This window comes from Tamandua tetradactyla, chromosome 6, assembly GCF_023851605.1.
Source record: "Tamandua tetradactyla isolate mTamTet1 chromosome 6, mTamTet1.pri, whole genome shotgun sequence".
NCBI classification, from domain to species: Eukaryota; Metazoa; Chordata; class Mammalia; order Pilosa; family Myrmecophagidae; genus Tamandua; species Tamandua tetradactyla.
In genome coordinates, this window is record NC_135332.1 from 138007616 (window position 1) to 138026525 (window position 18910).

General features: G+C 34.8%; 1 protein-coding gene across 3 annotated transcripts in view; it reads right to left on the reverse strand.

Annotated features, from left to right (window-relative positions):
- Nucleotides 1-18910, reverse strand: part of VIRMA (vir like m6A methyltransferase associated) — a 155398-nt gene that overhangs the window by 86237 nt on the left and 50251 nt on the right. For all 3 annotated transcript variants that reach the window (XM_077167222.1, XM_077167223.1, XM_077167221.1), the window contains exons 8-11: nucleotides 16956-18096; nucleotides 12880-13371; nucleotides 11719-11873; nucleotides 4036-4118 (exon numbers count right to left, since the gene is read on the reverse strand). In XM_077167222.1, the coding sequence (XP_077023337.1) occupies nucleotides 4036-4118; nucleotides 11719-11873; nucleotides 12880-13371; nucleotides 16956-18096 (1871 nt within the window). The remainder of the gene's footprint in view (nucleotides 1-4035; nucleotides 4119-11718; nucleotides 11874-12879; nucleotides 13372-16955; nucleotides 18097-18910) is intronic.

Sequence of the window (18910 nt, forward strand, 5' to 3'; positions counted from 1 at the left end):
CTCCCTCAATTTATCGATTTCGTTTTTGAAGAGGTTTTCCATTTCTGTTCGTATATTTAGCATTAGTTGTCTCAGCTCCTGTATCTCATTTGAACTATTGGTTTGTTCCTTTGACTGGGCCATATTTTCAATTATGTGAGCGTGATCCGTTATCTTCTGTTGGCGTCTGCGCATTTAGACAGATTTCCCTGGGTATCGGATCCAAAAGTTTGGAAGATTTTCCTGTGAAATCTCTGGGTTCTGTTTTTCTTATCCTGCCCAGTAGGTGGCGCTCGTGGCACACGTTTGTCTGCGGGTCCCACCAGTAAAAGGTGCTGTGGGACCTTAAACTTTGGAAAACTCTCGCCGTCCGGGGGGTTCGCTAGCCGAAGCGGCTTGAGCCGGCCCGGGGTCCGAACGCAGGGAGGGTTGCTGGTCGCCGCAGCCCGGGAAAGAGCCCGTTCGAATTTCCTAGTCGGCCCTGGGCGACAAGCGTGGCAGGAGGGCGCCAGCGGCAGCGGCCCGCCCGAGAGAGTGCACGTTCCCCGGGAGTCACGGGATTGGAAGGGGCCTCCCCCACCCGTCACCGTTCTCCGCGGCCTGGGGGTTTCTGATCCAATTCTCTCAGTTGGTCCGGGGGGCCACGCGTGGTGTGGGCGCCAGCCGCCTTGGTTTCAGGGGACCGCCTCTCCAATTCTCCCAGCCGGCCTGGGAAGGGGGAAGGGAGTAACTCCGGCCGCTTGCCGCCCGGCCTGGTGAAGCCCGCGCGCCTCGGCGATCTCACCCGAGCTGCTTCTCTCAGCCAGCCAGCTGTTCCAGGATGGGGTACGCTGTCTTTTTTATCTCTGTTGTGGCTTTGGCCGCTTTCTGTATCGTTTCTACTCCCCTAGTCGCTGTCCTGGAGAAGAAACTAAGATCCGCGCGTCTTACTAAGCCGCCATCTTCCAGGAAGTCCATTTCTTAGAACATTTGCATTAATTCAGAAAAAGAAATAAAAAGACAACAGAAAACAAATTCATACATACCATACTCCTAACCCCTCCCTTTCACTGATCACTAGCATTTCAATCTAAATTTATTTTAACATTTGTTCCCCGTATTTATTCAGTATTATTCCATGTTTTACTTGTATGTTGATAAGGTAGATAAAGGGAGATCAGACACAAGGTTTTCACAATCACACATCACATTGTGAAAGCCGTATCATACAATCATCTTCAATGGACATGGCTACTGGAACACAGCTCTACATTTTCAGGTAGTTCCCTCCAGCCTCTCCATTACATCTTGAATAACAAGGTGGTATCTATGTAGTACGTAAGAAAAACCTCCAGGATAACCTCTCAACTCTATTTGGAATCTCTCAGCTATTGACACTTTATTCTGTCTCTTTTTCACTCTTCCCCCTTTTGGTCGAGAAGGTTTTCTCAATCTCTTGAAGCTGAGTTCTAGCTCATTCTAGAATTTCTGTCACACGGTGCCAAAAAGGTCCACACCCCTGGGAGTCATGTCCCACGCAGACAGGGGGAAAGTGGTGAGTTTATTTGTTGTGTTGGCTGGAAAGGTCACATCTGAGCAACAAAAGAGGTTCTCTTGGGGTGACTATTAGGCCTAATTTTAAGTAGGCTTGACATTCTTTGTTGGGTTAAGTTTCATATGAACAAACCCCAAGACTGGGGGCTCAGCTTATTGTTTTGGTTGTCCCCACTGCTTGTGAGAATATCAAGAATTCAACTTGGGGAAGTCGAATTTTCCCCCCTTCTCATCTTGCAAATAGTTTTTTATTCACTGTTCAAATAACTCTGGGATTTATGGGGCATGGAGTATCTTTTACTCCAATTTGTTCTTTGCTGCCTTTCATTAATTCTACTACAAATCACATATGGCAGCAAGGAGTCAAAGTGAAGTTTTGGTCTCAGATCAACTACTTTTAGTACATACGGGAATGAGAGCCACTTATACTAATTATAATTAGTGGTATAAGGATTTACATAAAGATCAAAACTCTCAATTACAGCATCTAATTCAAATTTCTAAACTAAATTTCTTACTGGTAAATACACTTACTCAATACATCTAATGTTTATTGGACATCTTGTATACGCAGCTGACCACACACAAGTACTCAGAATACACAACCAACTAAATTTACAGAACGCTACTTGTATTTCTGCTAAATAACAAATTACATAAAACGAAAAGTTCTAGACATCATTTGAGGCACAGTTCAAGGAACACAGGACAACTGGATGGCAAAATAGGAAGTAAAGGTACTTTTAGGAGAGATGGATAAAGAGAGAAGATGAGGTCAGACAAATCAGTGAAGAAAAACCCGAAGAAATGAAATCCAAAAAATATTCTGTTGCTGACTCAGAATAGCAATTACACAACAGATATAAATCTTTATTATTTAAAAAAAATTTTTTTTTGGTATGCTGTATGGAGGGGTCACATTTCATTATTTCTCCATGTGAATATCCCATTATTGCAGCACCATTTGTTGAAATTTTGTTTGTATAAATTATTTTAATAACACACAATGCAAACCCAAAACTAAGAGGGATTTATACCACTTACATACACACCCACAGAACATTTACTAAATGAAGCCCACATGGGTTACTAACTTAAAACAGCTTAGGTATTAAGAGTACCTATAGCCATTCTTCTTAGGTTATACACTGGAACACCTAAGTAGCAAAAAAATAGAAATTTCCAAACTAATTAACAATGCAATAATGCTTAACCCTTTATGAAGTATTTCAAGTGTAGCATGGAGCATTTCAAATGAAAAACGAACAGAGGGTGCACAAGTAGATCAGTGGTAGAATTCTAGCCTGCCATGCACATGAAAAAAAAGTTATGAACAAATTCCCTAGGATATACATATCACATATCTCCCTCTATATGTGTATATCTATAGATATAGAAATACATATATGTAGAGAGACACATAAAACTGTTGGAGAAGCCATAAAATATCACTAACATGGCTGCCGTGGCTGATGCAAGGCAACACAAAATAGCTGACCTGAAATCTGCCCTCCGCCCTAGCAACAACGGTGACCAGTCCCAGAAATCTGCCCTCCGCCCTAGCAACAACGGTGACCAATCCCAGAAATCTGCCCTCTGCCCTAGCAACAACGGTGACCAATCCCAGCTACCCCACATAAAACAAACAGAAAATAGAACTAGCCCCATCACAATTACTGGAACTGGCTGTAGCACCTGAACTCAATTTTGAGGGAAATTCTTTTTCACTAACTAATGTTTAACTTGGAAAATTTTAGCTATGTTATATTACCATAGGATTTAACTTTCAAAACACTTTTATAAAATGTCATCAACTATGGTAGGTAATATTAATCCCATTTGAGGGGAAATATAGGACAGAATCTGATAGTACAGAAGCAATATGGTTCACAGTTATGTATATATGTGTTCCTATACAAATACAGATCATACATCCATCCATTTATATCCATATACCAATCTATACCCACAAAATCTAGTAAATCAATCAAATACAATTTCTGCAAAATCTAGGTGATGGTTAGGTTCATGTGTCAACTTGACCAGATATTGGTGCCCAGTTGTCTGGTCAAATAAGCAATGGCCTAACCAGCTACTCTGAGGACGTTTTGTGGACTTATTATCTATGGCTCATTACATCTACAATCAACTAAGGGGAGTGCTTTCCACAATGAGACATTTAATCCAATCAGCTGAAGGCTTCAGAAGAAGCGATGACTTCAGCAGTCAGATGAGAGAATTTTCATCTCTATTTCAGCCAGTCAGCCTCTCCTGGGGAATTCACTGAAAACCTTTATTGGAGTTGCCAGTTTGCAGCCTGCCCTACGGAATTTTGAATTGTACCTCTCCACAGTTGTGTGAGACACTTTTATAAAATCTCAAATTTGCAGAAATATCCTGTTAGTTCTGTTTCCCTAGAGAACCCTGACTAATATAATCTATATAAATGATTTAATGCACTATTACTATATAGTATCATACAATCTCATAAAATCAATACATTAATTAAGTTTGATTACTTACCTGTTTCACATATTCAATTAGGTTTGGGATGCAGTTAATTTCAAATCTAAGATTTTTCAGAGGTTCAAGCCACTTGCCAAGTTCTTAGAAAACAAAACAAAAAAAACAGTAATTGGAAACTTAATATTTAAAAATAAAAGCATTTGTAGTGCAGCAAGTAAAGATATTTTTTCCCAAATAAAACATTATCAGGTTTGTATTGATTTCAATAGTCTAAATTTTACACAGGGACAAATGTACCTAATTCTTTTCACAAGCATTAAAATGAAACAGAAATGTAGTCTTACAATACTGGTTCAGAAATAAGAAGTGATGACTTCATTATCTGATTTCTGAAAACGTAAATGTTTAAAAGCTTAAACAGTTTCATCTAATTAAAGAAGGTAACAATTTTTTGGTAATAATTTTTGGTAACAATCTTCCAAATTATTAAAAGAAAATTTATAAAACTGAACTGCTTATAAACTAATATAACAGACTATTTATTCAACTACCCCTAGCCCTGTCTCACACCTCCAAAAGAGCATGCACAAAATGTAACAATTACTAGCAGAATCAAGTCCAGTGAAGGAAATCTGCTGAGTATCTTTTCCCCTTAATATGAACTTTAAATTCTGTTGATTTCCTAATATGCTTTCATAAAATTGATATTATTATCATTCCCAAATAATTATATCAAACATTATATATAAACATAAATGAGAAAATACATCATTTACTAAAATTGAATTCAAAACTTTCCTAGAAGCTATGTGATAACACATATACTTTATCAGTAAACAAATTTTCAGAAAACCATTCTAATATGTTTAGTAATATACAAGTTCCAGAACACTTTATAAGAGTGAATAAAGGAAACAGAAGATAGTAGGCATACCTCTCTCCTTGGTTATATAAGCAACCATATGAATTACAGCTGTACATGAGTATTTTTTCCTATGCCTTTTCAAATGAATTTTAAATGCTTTTTCATTTAAATAGAGCATACAGCCCAAATGAAAATAAAACAAATACCTGTGTACTCATCATCCAGAATAAGTAGAACAGCATTAATAGTACCTCTGAAGAATTGTGTGCCCTTCTTTTATAAAGGCATACCTCCAGAAAAATCTATTTTCAGTATGGAAAGTCACTAAACTTTTACTGTCGGTTAACTCACATAAAATATAGGATTACAAAGAAAAGACAATGAATCAAGAAGATAGAATGATTATGAACATATACGCATCTAACGACAAAGTGACAAAATAAAGGAAACATGAACAGATTTGAAGAGAGAAGCAGATGGTTTGACATTAATAGCAAGAGAGTTTAATATAGTACTATCAACAATGGATAGAACAACTAGACAGCAGATGAATAAAGAAACAGAGGATCTGAATAATACTATAAATGAACTAGACTTTTTAGACATACATAGAATACTCCATCCAACATCAGCAGAGAACACATTCTTTTCAAGTGCACACAGATTATCCTCTAGGATAGACTATATGTTAGGTCACAAAACAAATGTCAATAAACTTAAAAAGAATGAAATCATGCAAACTAACCTCTCTAACCACAATGGAATGAAGCTAGAAACGAATGACAAAGGGAAAACTGGAAAATTCACAAATACATGGAAATTAAACCACAGACACTTCAACAATCAATGAAATCACAAGTGAAATAAGAAAATATCTTCAGACGAAACAAAAACATGACATACCAAAACTTAAGGAATGCAGCAAAGGCAGTGCTGAGAGGGAAATTTTTAACGCTAGATGCTAATATTTAAAAAAGTCAAGAAAGATCTCAAATAATTAATCTAACCTCACAAATGGAGGAAATAAAAAAGAAGAGTAAAGCAAATCACAAGTGAGCAAAAGGAAGGGAGTAATAAGACCAGAGATAAATGAAAATTAAGAAAAATAACAGTGACTCAAGAACACCAAAAGCTGGTTCTTTGAAAAGATCAATAAAATTGACAAACCTTTAGCTAGACTGACAAAGAAAAGAATAAAAAAAGGATGCAAATAACATCAGAAACTAAAGGGTGGACATTATTACCAAACCTACAAAAATAAGAAGGATTTTAAGAGGGTATTATGAACAATTGTATGTCAACAAATTAGACAGCCTAGAAGAATGTGCAAATTCCTAGAAACAGACAAACTACCAACACTAACTCAGGAAGAAATAGAAGACCTCCACAGACCAATAACAAATTAAAAGACTAACAAACATCCTGCAACAAAGAAAAGTTTAAAACCAGATGGCTTCGCTGGTGAATTTACCAAAAATTCAAAGAAGAATTAAAACCAATCTTTCTCAAACTTTTCAAAAAATATTAAAGAGGAGGGAATAATTCCTAACTCATCCTAAGAAGTCAGCATTAACCAGAGCCAGATAAAGATAACAGGACAGAAAATTATAGACTAATATTCCTTAAGAATATAGATGGAGAAATCCTTAACAAAATACTACTAAACCTCAAAGAAAACAGAAGCACATATAAAAGGATTATATACCTTGATCAAGTGGGATTTATCCTAAGTTTGTAAGAGTGACTCAACACAAGCAAATCAATGTAATACAGCACCTTAATAAAAGGAAAGTAAAAAAGCACACAATCATCTCAACTGATGTATAAAAGGCATTTGGTAAATTCAGCACCCTTCTTTATAAAAACAGTCAGAAAAAAATAGCAATAAAAAGAACTTCAGGGGGTGCAAGGCAGTTTAGTGGCAAAATTCTCACCTGCCATATGGGAGAGCTGGGTTTGATTCCCAGCCCGTGCACTTCCACTTCCCTGCCCAAAATTTCAATAAATGGTGCTGCAACAATGGGAAAGTCACATGGAAAAAGAATGAAATGTGACCTCCACCATATAGCATATAAAAAATATAAATAAATAATTAAAACTTCCTCAAGAAGATAAAGGGCACATATGAAAATTCAAAACCTTATTATCATACTCAATGATGTTTCTAAAAACTGATGAAATCTTGAGGTCAGGAACAAGACAAGGATGCACACTATCACCATGGCTACTCAACAATGTATTGGAAGTGCTAGCTGGAACAAGTACGCAAGAAAAACAAATAAAAACCATCCAAACTAGAAAGGAAGAAGTAAAACTATCCCTATTTGTGGATGACATCATCTAATATACAGAAATTCCAAGAGAATCTACAAGAAAGCTGAGGCTACAAATGAATTCAGCAAAGTGGTGGGGTACAAGATCAATACACAAAAATCAGTAGTGTTTCTATAAGCTAGAAATGAACAACCCAAAAAGAATTTCAAGAAAACAATTTCATAAGAAATAAATAATAGGGGGAACAAAGGTTGAAATAAATTGAGTACGTTGAAATACTAATGGTCAATGAGAGGGAAAGGTAAGGGGTATGGCATGTATGAGTTCTTTCTTTTGCTGGAGAGATGCAAATGTTAAAAAAAATTATCATGGTGATGAATACACAACTATGTGATGATATTGTGAGCCACTGATTGTAACTATGTCAAGAATGTTTGCATGGTTGTTGTTCACAATAAAAATATTAAAAAAAAAAAAGAAAAGAATAGAAAATTCCATTTTAAATAACAACTAAAAGAATAAAATATCTAGAAATAAATCTAACCAAGGACCTGTAAAGCACTTGTATGCAAAAAAATTAGATGATTATTTAAAGAACATTAAGACCTAAAAAAACAGAAAGATAGTCTGTACTCATGGATCATAAGACTTAACTATCATTAAGATGTCAAAACCACCTAAAGCGACTTATAGATTTAAAGCAATCCCAATCAAGATTCCAACAGCCTTCTTCACAGATATGGAAACGCTAATCATCAAATTCTTGGGCAAGAAACCAGAATATCTGAATACTCCATTAGACTCCAAATGTTCTAAGAAATGTTCTAAGAAATGATCGTGATGAATATACAACTACGTGATAAAAAAAAAAGGAATGTTCATATTGGTGTTGACTGGTTTTTTTAATAAAAATTAAAAAAAAGAAACCAGAATAGCCAAAAAACATCTTGAAAAAGAAGAGCAAAGTTGGAGGACCTTGCCTCCCTATTTCAAAACTTGTTACAAAGCTACAGTAATCAAAACATGTGGTACTAGCACAAAGACATACAGAGAAAACGTGAGTGCAGAAATAAACACACACATATATGGCCATTCAATTTCAGACAAGGGAGCCAACTTTACTCAAAAGGGAAAGAGGAGACTTGTATTAGGCAATGGATTTACACCAAAAGTACAAGCAGCCAAAAATAACAATAATAATAAACTGGACTTTATTAATTTAAAAACTTTGTGCATAAAGGAAATTATCAAGAAAAAGAAAAACAGGAGACTGAACAAATAATAGGGGGTAAAAAGGTTAAAATAAATTAGATAGATGGAAATACTAGTGGTCAGAGAGAGGGAAAAGTAAGTTGTATGGTATGTATGAGTTTTTTCTTTTTATTTCTTTTTATGGAGTGATGCAAATGTTCTGAAAAAGGATCATGTGATGAGTGCACAACTATGTGAATATACTGTGCACCATTGATTATACCAATAAAAATATCAAAAAAAAAAACCACAAAAAAACTCAAGGTGGACACGTAAGGTGCATCTAAATTACCTGTTTGCAAAGACAGCACCTAGAAACAGACAGGCAGCCTCTCCCAGATGTGATGCAAATGTTTGAAATAATAAAACTAAACTACAAATCAGAAAAAAAGAACATATTTGGAAACCATGTATCTGCAGAGGGTTTAATACCTAAAGAACATGTACAACTCAACAAAAAGACCAAAAAAAAAGGGAGGAAGTAACCTAAGTGTCCATCAACAGATGAATGAACAAAATGTGGTATATACATACAATGGAATATTATTCAGATATAAAAAGGAAATATGTTTTGATACATGTTGCAACACAGAAGAACCCTGAAGACACCATTGAGTGAAATAAGCCAGACACAAAAGAACTAATATAGTGATATCACTTATATGAAATAATTAGAATAGACAAATTCATGGTGAGAAACTAAAATACAGGTTACCAGAGACAGGGAGTGGAGGTGCAGAATGGAGAGTTAACCCTTAATTGATACATAGTTGCTGTTTAAGGTGATAATAGTTGCTGTTTAAGGTGTTGGTAATGGATGGTGGTGATAGTAGCACATCATCATGAATGTAATTAATACCACTGAATTGTATACTTCAAAGGGCAAATGAGAAATTGTAGATTATATATATATATATCACCAAAAAAAATTTTTTATTAAACCCTATAACTGTACAACATGAAGAATGAATCCTAATATAACTAACTATGGACTATAGTCAATAGTATAACTATAATAACACATTATTTCATCAAATGTAACAAAAAAATACTAATGCAAAGTATTAGTAATAGGGAAAACTGTGGTGTGAGGTGGCAGTACAAGGGAGCTCATATTTTCTGCATGATTTTTTGTAAACCTACAACAGCTCCAATAAAAAATGAGGAAAAAACAAAGAAAGAAAAAAACAATTAAAAATTGGGTAAAGGACTTGAATAGACATTCCTCCACAGAAAATATACAAATGGCCCAAAGGACATGAAAAAAAGCTTAACATCATTAACCAATAGGGAAATGCAAATTGAAATAACAATGAGAAAGCTCCTCACCACTTACTAGAATGGCTATTATTTAAAAATGCAAAATAACAAGTGCTGGCAAGAATGTGGAGAATTAGGAGCCCTAATGGTTGGAATGTGAAATGGTGCAGTTGTTAGAGAAAACAGCTTGGTGGTTCCCAAAAAAATTAAACATAGAACTACCCTTTGACCCAGCAATTCCACTTCTAGGTATATACCCAAAAGAAATGAAAATCCAAATGACTCAAAGAGATACTTATATGCCCATGTTCATAACAGTATTATTTACAATAGTCAAAAGACAGACACAACCCAAGTGTCCATCAACAGATAAATGGATAAACAATATGTGGTATACACATACCATGGAATATAATTCAGCCATAAAATCCAATGAAATCTTGATACATGCTACTAGATAGATGAAGCTTGAAGATAACATGTTGAGTGAAATAAATCAGATACAAAGGAACAGATAGTATATGATTCCACTTAAGTGAAATAGCCACAATAGACAAATTCACAGAGAAAGAAAGTAGAGTAGAGGTTACAGGGGTACGGGTAGGGAATGGGGAGTTAACACTTAATTAGTATACAATTTCTGTCTGGGGTGATGCAAAAGTTCTAGTAATGGATAGTAGGGAGGGTATATACAGCAACACTGACTGTGATTAATCCCACTTTATGGCATGTTTGGGAGTGGCTGAAATGGAAAAGTTTATGTTTTATATATGGTTCTACAATTTAACAACAAAAAAAGATCAACTAAGGAGATAATTACAACTAAATGTAATAAATAATCCTGGATCATGGGCCTTGCAATAAAGGAAGAAAAAGACCCAAATGGACATTACTGGTACATATAAAAATTCTGGAAAATAGCCTATAACTTTTATATCAGGTTAAAATTTTTGAATTTGAGAACTACATGTAAGGTGGTTACATAAATTGGACATCCTTGTTCCTAGGAAATGTACACTGAAGTACTAAAAGTAATCAAGGAGCTGTGATGATAAAAAAGTATATTTATTCCTTTCTAGTCTCCTATATTCTGGAGCAGCTAGAAGGAAAAATCTGAGATGATGGTATGGTAGTCTATGACAAACTCTGGGATCTGTCCTATTACTACTTATTGAAGAGTGCTTTGAAAACTATTGCATTTTTCTTTCCTTGTTTTGTATGTATGTTACATTATACAATTTAAAAAGTTAAAAAAAAATAAAAGTAATCCAGGAGGATGATATATGAAATCTACTTCTAAACTCTCTACTTAGAAAAGAAAGATGGATGGATGGATGGATGGTTAGAATGATAACGCAAATGTGGAAAAATGTTAAAAGTTGTTGGATCTGGATATCTGGGTGGGAGGTATGTTGAAGTTCTGTGTATGGGTTTTGAATTATTTTTGCAACTGTCCTGTTAAGTTCAAAATTATGTCAAAATAAAAGTAAAAAAAAAAAAAGAAAAGAAGAGGACACGTGCTATTTTAAAGTATTTTGCAGTATTTACTCAATGTTATCAAATCTTCTACTTAACAAAGTCAAAAAGCCAAGAAGCAAAATAAACAAAAAATTATGATTAGATACTTGAACTTTTCAAGATTGTCCATACACGATTTATAATAACTTCATGCAAGATATATTTATATACTTAAAAAAAGGCACAAATGCATTAATTAACCACAAATGAATTTGTAAAATGTATACAGAACATAGTGTTGGATTTAGAAATATATATATATAGCAAAACACACACAAACTCATAAAACCATACCCAACTTCTCGGTTTTTCTTCAAATCACCTCTTCCATTTTTATTAGAAATTTCAACCAACCACCAATTTCTGACTTCCAGAAGAAGGTACTTTCAACAATTTCCTAAAAATCTTTTAAGAATGCGACATACACTTACCTTCATAAAAAGTAATTTAGGAAATAAAAGAGCATTACTAGGTACATTATCAAAACATGAAATGTACTAAATACTGATATTCAAGAAAGACTTTTTTCCTTCACATACCACAAAAGCTTCAAATAATTTCAGGTATCATACCTTGCAACTTAGCATTATTTTCATCTGCTTTACAAAGCTTCAACAGAGATGCGGCATGTTGTTCCAGCATTTGGACATCACTGGAAGACTGAACCACCACCAAAATAAGTATGCATGCATAATTATAAGCTACTGACTTCTTAGATTTGGAATCGCTGAAATGAAACAAAGTTTTTAAATTTAGGTACAATAACAACTTTAAACATTTTTTTCCTCTTGATTTTAAAGAGATGAAGGAATTTACAATAAAATACGTCTGAACTTACTGAAGACAAGAAATCAGATTTTAGAGTTCCTTTCCAATTCATTTGAAAACTTAAAAATGCAAATAAAGAAAAATACACATATTACAACAGAAACTGAAATACTATTAAAAATTAGTAGTTTGAAAATTTAAAAATGCAAATAAAGAAAAACACACACATTACAATAGAAAGTGAAATACTATTAAAAATATAAGAACAATGAAATATTAATGAGTATACTTTACTAGCTATAAAAGATTAAGTAATATATTTCACTACAGATTTAAAAATATATACAGTAAGGCAATAGAAACCACTGTTATTTGCCTTTCATTAATTCTGAAGAGAGACTTATCACTCAAGGAGTCCTATCATATCTGTGAAGGCAGTTACCTGGATGCGACTATGTGTGACACGAGCCAGGACGGGAACATGTCTCTTTTCCCATACCCTAAAACCTTCTACCCTATTGGCAAGCTCTTCAAAACCATTATCTTTCTCAATCCTCCCCCACCCCCTACTCCCCTCACTCCTGCTCACAGCAATTCTGAAACCAAAGCACCATGAATAATCTAAAAAGATAAGGCAGAAGACTGCAAGACATCCCCCTCACTTCTCCTAAGGTATATATTTCTGTGCGCAGAATAGAATTGTCACTGAACAAATTAGCAGGTGCACCCTCTGTCAATACCAGGAAGAACAAGAAGCAGCAGCTAAAAGATCCAAGTCACTGCTTTACAACCACACCTTATATTTTAGAGATTATTTGCATTCTAATTCCTAATTAACAAGTTATTTATTATGTAAACAAAATAAGGATAGTTTTTACTTTCAAACAACACCTTCTTTTAAGAAACCAGCCCATTACTGATCTAATTTTCCAGTATCACAAAAAAGTTAAGGAATAGAAAATTACCCTAAGGCTTCTTTGGAATAATACTCCATGAGAGTAATAAGACTTTGGAGATTTTTCTCAAGACTGAAAACATGGCCAACAGCTGATCTTCCCACAGGATTAAAAGTAATCAAGTAAAGATTATGAAGGGTTCCCAAGAGATCTGAATGGTCAGTTTCTTCACTAGCTGTACAACGCTGAAAATGGGTAAACAGTTCTGTGATACACTGTAATGTTTGTGTTGAGTCCTGTAGCCACAAGGCAAATGCATCATCAATAACACCGTCAGACTGGAGACCTTCCTCTTCATCTTGATCATAAAGGTGACACAGAGCTCTGATCAACAAATTTGTAGCTTCATACTCTGACATAAAAAAAAGAAGACCCTTTTGGGATTGTGCAACAAACTTTAAAACATCCTTTGTGGCTTGCAGTACACCGGGATGGGCACTTGTTACTGGAATTGACAGAAGCAAGGTAACCAACTCCAAGAAGTGATGACTATGGAGATACCTGTAGAAAAGTTAATTGATATACATCAAATCAGGCCAAAGCATTTTTATTCAATATTCACTAGAGGATAAAAGTTTTAATAGTCATAGTTCTTATCCTTAGTAATATAACGCTTTAACTGAAAACATAATGTGAGTAGCAAGTTTTCTTTCTATTGGGCTAAATAAAAGTGGAAGTTTTATCAGGCTTCCTCCTAGACAGCACTGAACAGATGTCCAATAAATAAATGTCAATAAATTTTCTCTTTCCAGAGTCAACCTTGACTTTAATACTGCTTGTTTCCTAGTTACTTCGAACTCAATCTATCCAAAATGTAATTATTTTCCTTCCAAAATCCATTCTTCCTCTTATTTTACCAGTTTCTATCCATAAAACCACAATTTCAATTTTACACTAGCTAGAAACATCAAAACACCTTTAACTCCCCCACTCTTTCTTACCTACTAGATCCAGGTATTAAGTTATACTCCTTCACAAATTCTGTTGATATTAGTACAATATTTGGTTTTCCATTCCATGTACACACCACTACATTAGGCCAACTATATAACATCCAGTTCCTAGAATCTTCAGACTAACTTAATTTCAATTTCTTCTACACTGTAATACATCTTGCAACATTTAAGCTTAGAACACAACTTTGATCATAACAGATATGCTATTCCAAAATATATTTAAAAGTAAAATCCGAATTCCTTAGCCCAACGTTCACAGTCACCTTTTCCTCTAATGTGATATTCAAAAGTATCTACTCCAGCTATGGAGGAAAAAATAACACTTATTAAACACTTAATTACTTGATTCCCTCCAGTGATCATTTGAAAGCATGTATTTTTTCCTTACCTCCCTACTCCCAGTCATCCTACTTTATTAAGAAAAATGAGATGAAAAGAAAGAAGTACTTCATTTTCTTTTTTTACTGTCTTCCATTCTACAAACGTGTCTACATTTGCACCTTCATCAGGTTTTCTTCCCCCTGCTCAAAGCCAAACTCGACATTGTACTCATGACCTCATCTTCTTCCAGACCTTGCTCCAGCACTTATCTTATTCCTCTATTTAGTCTCCCTTGACTTCTTAAACAGTCATTCTTCCCAACCCACATGCATGCTCAGGCCTCTCGCAATCTTAAAAAATAAAAACCCTTCATTCTTGACACAAGCATCTCTTAGTTGCTGCTTCATCTTTACTTTTTCTTTTAGGCAAGTTTCTTAAAACAGTGACCTACAGTTTTCACATCTTCATTTTCCAGTGACTCGTCATTCATACATCTACCCCCACTACTACAGTAAACTGCTCTTCCCAAAGTCCCTACGCAATCCAAAATCCAACAGATATCTTCTTAACTGCATCTGATATAACAAACCACTGACTGAGTCCCAAAAATATTTTCTTCCTTGGATTAAATGGTATTATCTCTCCTGGTTCTCCTTGTGCCTTTCTATTCCTTGTAAGTAACCTGCCTAAACTTCTCCTATTCTGCCCACCACTTACACCTCACTGCTCCCACGATTCCATTACTAAACCAATGATCATCTACTATAATATAATCTGTGCAGGTTGCCACTATCCGACTTCATATGCTCACTTGGAGTCTTTCTACCTTTCTTTGTCAGGGTTTTTTGGAAACCCATTAAAAGCTGGTCACACCACAAGCAGGAACAACTCAGAAGTATGGAGTTAAAGCCCCTGATGGACAATCTTCAGCCAAAGAGGGGAGGAATTGGTGGACAAACTTCAGTTTGAGGTCTTTCAGTGGGACATTTTACCCAGTATTTCAGAAGGTCTCCAGTGGGATGAAACCCAATTATGTAAAGCAATAATAAATTTAATAACACTTTTTTTATTGGCTTTCTTTCCTCCCTACTTTACTCTGCTCACCCATTTCTGCTTTCTAAGATAGCTTCTCAACTAAAAGACCTATACCCAAGACTTTGACTCAAGTTATGGTTCTGGGGGACTCGAACTAAGACATGGTCTGATAGCCTCAGCTAAAAATATTTATGGATAGGTGTAGATTTAAGTGTAGATGAGGATTCTTTTCTATTGTACTAGGTCCCAAATCATTGCAAAAAGTGATCACAGAAATACAGAAAAATGTGATTTTTTTTCATTTTTAAATTAGTTACAAAATTTATACTGAAAATGCCAAAAGAAAGTTTCAAAAAACAAAACAAAAAACTGACTATGTGTACTAGTGCTAATAATGATAACAGAAAACTGGAAAAACAGATGACAGAAACAAGTGAATTTTAACCTCAAAAATTTCTTTAAACAGAACAGTAAAATTAAGTTAGGAAAATAAGTTTCAACTATAATATATCAGAGTAATAAGGTACAAAGGGGTTCACATAGAAAAGCTCTCCTCTTTCCCATGCCATCTCCTTATACCATCTTCCCAGAAGTAACTCAGCAGTTTCTCATCTATTCTTGCTCAGAGACATGCTCATACAAGCATTGCTGATTACTAGTATTTTTAACTTAGGTTCCTATTACTGCTTTAAGTACTAACACAATATATCTCACTCCCAGTGCCATGCTTCTCAGTTTTATTGCCAAATATCAACTTTTAAATAACAAAGATCTTTATGTAGGCATGTATTAATTACAGACAGACAAAAGAAAATCAGGGGCCACGGTGGTTCAGCAGGCAGAGTTCTCGCCTGCATGTCAGAGACCCGGGTTCATTTCCCGGTGCCTGCCCAGGGGAAAAAAAATAGCAAATCAGTTAAATAAAATTGCCTCCAATGATATGTGAAATATATTTTCTAAAAAAACAAATCTTATAAAGAATACCTACAATTCAACAACAAAAAGACAAACAACCCAATTTAAAAAGGCACAAAGACCTGAACAGACATTTCCCCAAGGAAGATATACGCATGTCCAAAAAAAAGCACATGAAATGATGCTCAAAATCATCAGCAATCACGGAAATGCAAATCAAAGCCACAATGAGATACTACTTCATAACCATGAGGATGGCTATTATTAAAAAAAATGAAAAGTAACAAATGTTGGTGATAATGTAGAGAACTGGAACTCTTGTGTTGCTAGTGGGAATGTAAAATGATGCAGTCACTGTAGAAAGCAGTTTGGCAACTTGTCAAACAGATCCTATACATCAATGTTCATAGCAGCATTACTCACAATACCCAAAAAGGGGATATTGTGTCCATCAAGAGACAAATGGATTAAAAAAAAGTGGTATATATACAATAGATTACTTTTTCAGCCATAAAAAGGAATGAAGTTCTGATACATACTACAAAATGGATGAACTACAGGATAAATATTGCATGATTTCACTTATATGAAATATCTACAATAAGCAACTTCAAGAAGACAGGAGGTTAGACGTTATTAGGGGTTAGGGATAGGATAAATGGTGGAGTTATTGCTTAAAGGTAGAGTTTCTCTTTTGGATGATGAAAAAAATTTAGAATGGAAGGTGGTTATGGTAGCTCAATACTGTAAAAATAATGCCTCTCAATTGTACACATAAAATTTTATGACATATCATACATAAAAATATATTATATAACCACAATAGAATAAATAAATTTTTAAAAACCCACGTCTTACCTGAAGAGAACAGGGTATGGATCATCCCTTTCTGGAGGTCCAGTAATTCGTGCCATTGTTGGGAAAGACTTAACAGGAGGCTGGACCATTGTATGAGGTGCAGTTTCCATTAAATGAAAAACTTCTTCTAGGAGATTAATAAGTTTTTCTATTTCCCCTTCACTTATATTTGAGGATTCCAAAAGTTCCATATCCATGGAAGTCTCTACCTCATTTTCATATTCTGGATTTGCTCTCTCTAGTCCGGCATCTGTGTCATGATCAGGTTCACTATGATTAGGAACAGATGAAGTCTTCTCTGCTAAATGGTCACCAAGTCTTTTAATCTCTGATAAGATTTCATAGAAATGGCATTTCTGAAGAATGGCTGAACCAGCAGTGACAACTCTTACAGTCTGATCTAACAATATGAGCTCCAGAAGTTTCTGATAGCCACTTTTTTCATTTTGCCTACCTCTTAAAAAAGCTTCCATTCCTTCCGTCATACTGATGACACTGTCCAAAGCTTTAAAAGCATTTAACTTAAGAGAAGATGACACATGATCAGCAAACAGGAGCTCAAATAATCCATTGATCACCCCTGCTTGTAGCAGTCCCATGACTCCTTGTGCCCCACATTCTGCTAGAGAGGACACTAATTTGGTCCCAGCTTTGAGCTGTCGGACATTTAAGGCAATGGGTTGGCGAAGGGCTACTTGTAAATTTAAAGCTTGCATGGTCCAGTCTGCCAATTGGCCAAGGGAGTCTTGTTTCGTGTTTTTCAACTGTAAATAACTTAATCCCTTTATTATTAAACTTGGAATTTCTTCTAAAGCTGTTACCCATTTTGCACCTCTATCTTCCAGATACAAATCTAACAGTTCAGTTAACTTCACTGAAGCTTCTACTGCCCCTGAATTTTCTTTATCTGGACCTTGATCCTTCATTCTACTGATTTCAATTTCAAAAGTAGTCTTATACGGACAGCTGAAGTATAAAAGTGGTACAAGTTCCCTGTCATATGGATCATATGTCATAGGAGGAACCGACGCTAAATCTTCAGCTGTGTATTCAACATCAAAGTTTGGATACTTAAATGTTTCACGTTCCAAGTCAGCAATTCCATCTTCATCACTGGAAATTTGTTCATATCCATCATCCCCTGAAAATTAGTTTGAATGATGTTTAAGTATTACATAACTGTTGTTTAATATATAAATTCTGGTTGATTAAAAAAAAACAGTTTATTTACTAGTACAGCAAACATTCAGAATTATGATTTTCTAATAAAATTAACTTTTGTCCCAACAACTTATCAACAATTACCAACATTTTAGGATTTCTAATAGGATAGGGACAAATTTCTTAAACATATACTTTTACTATATCTGTTCAGCTTTAAAACTAACTCTACTGCATTTATCTTTTCCTCACAGAAATAACACTAAAAATGTCTCAATGTAACCAAAATATCTTTCCCAAGAGAGAAGTAATAAAATTTGTTATCACAAGCTTACTTTTAAGATGAGTAAACAAAAACTGAGGGGCAAAAATTATCAAACTTAAATAATAATTAATAGCATTTTTACAGCACCAAATTAGACATTTCCAGCAAAAGCACTGTAAATATTTTCTGTAAGATTAATTTCATATTCCTGAAATTTTACTTTTCTGAATTTACCTGTCAGTTTCCTACATCTGTGTCACATTTTTATGGAACATTTGTTCATTTGAAATACTCAAGTTCCCAAAATAAAGCCTTTTTATCATGATATGTGCAGCTTTTTCCTCTAGATTAAATAAAATAGAAGAACAGAAAATTTCTGTTTTTATGCTCTAATGCTGCTATCATCTGACTGCAGTAAAATGGTGATGAACAATAATGTCCTAGACAAAGAGATGTTTCCAAAGCCTTCCTCCAGGATTAGCCCTCTTCTGACAATCTTTGGGGTAAAAACAATTTAGCCTTAACAATA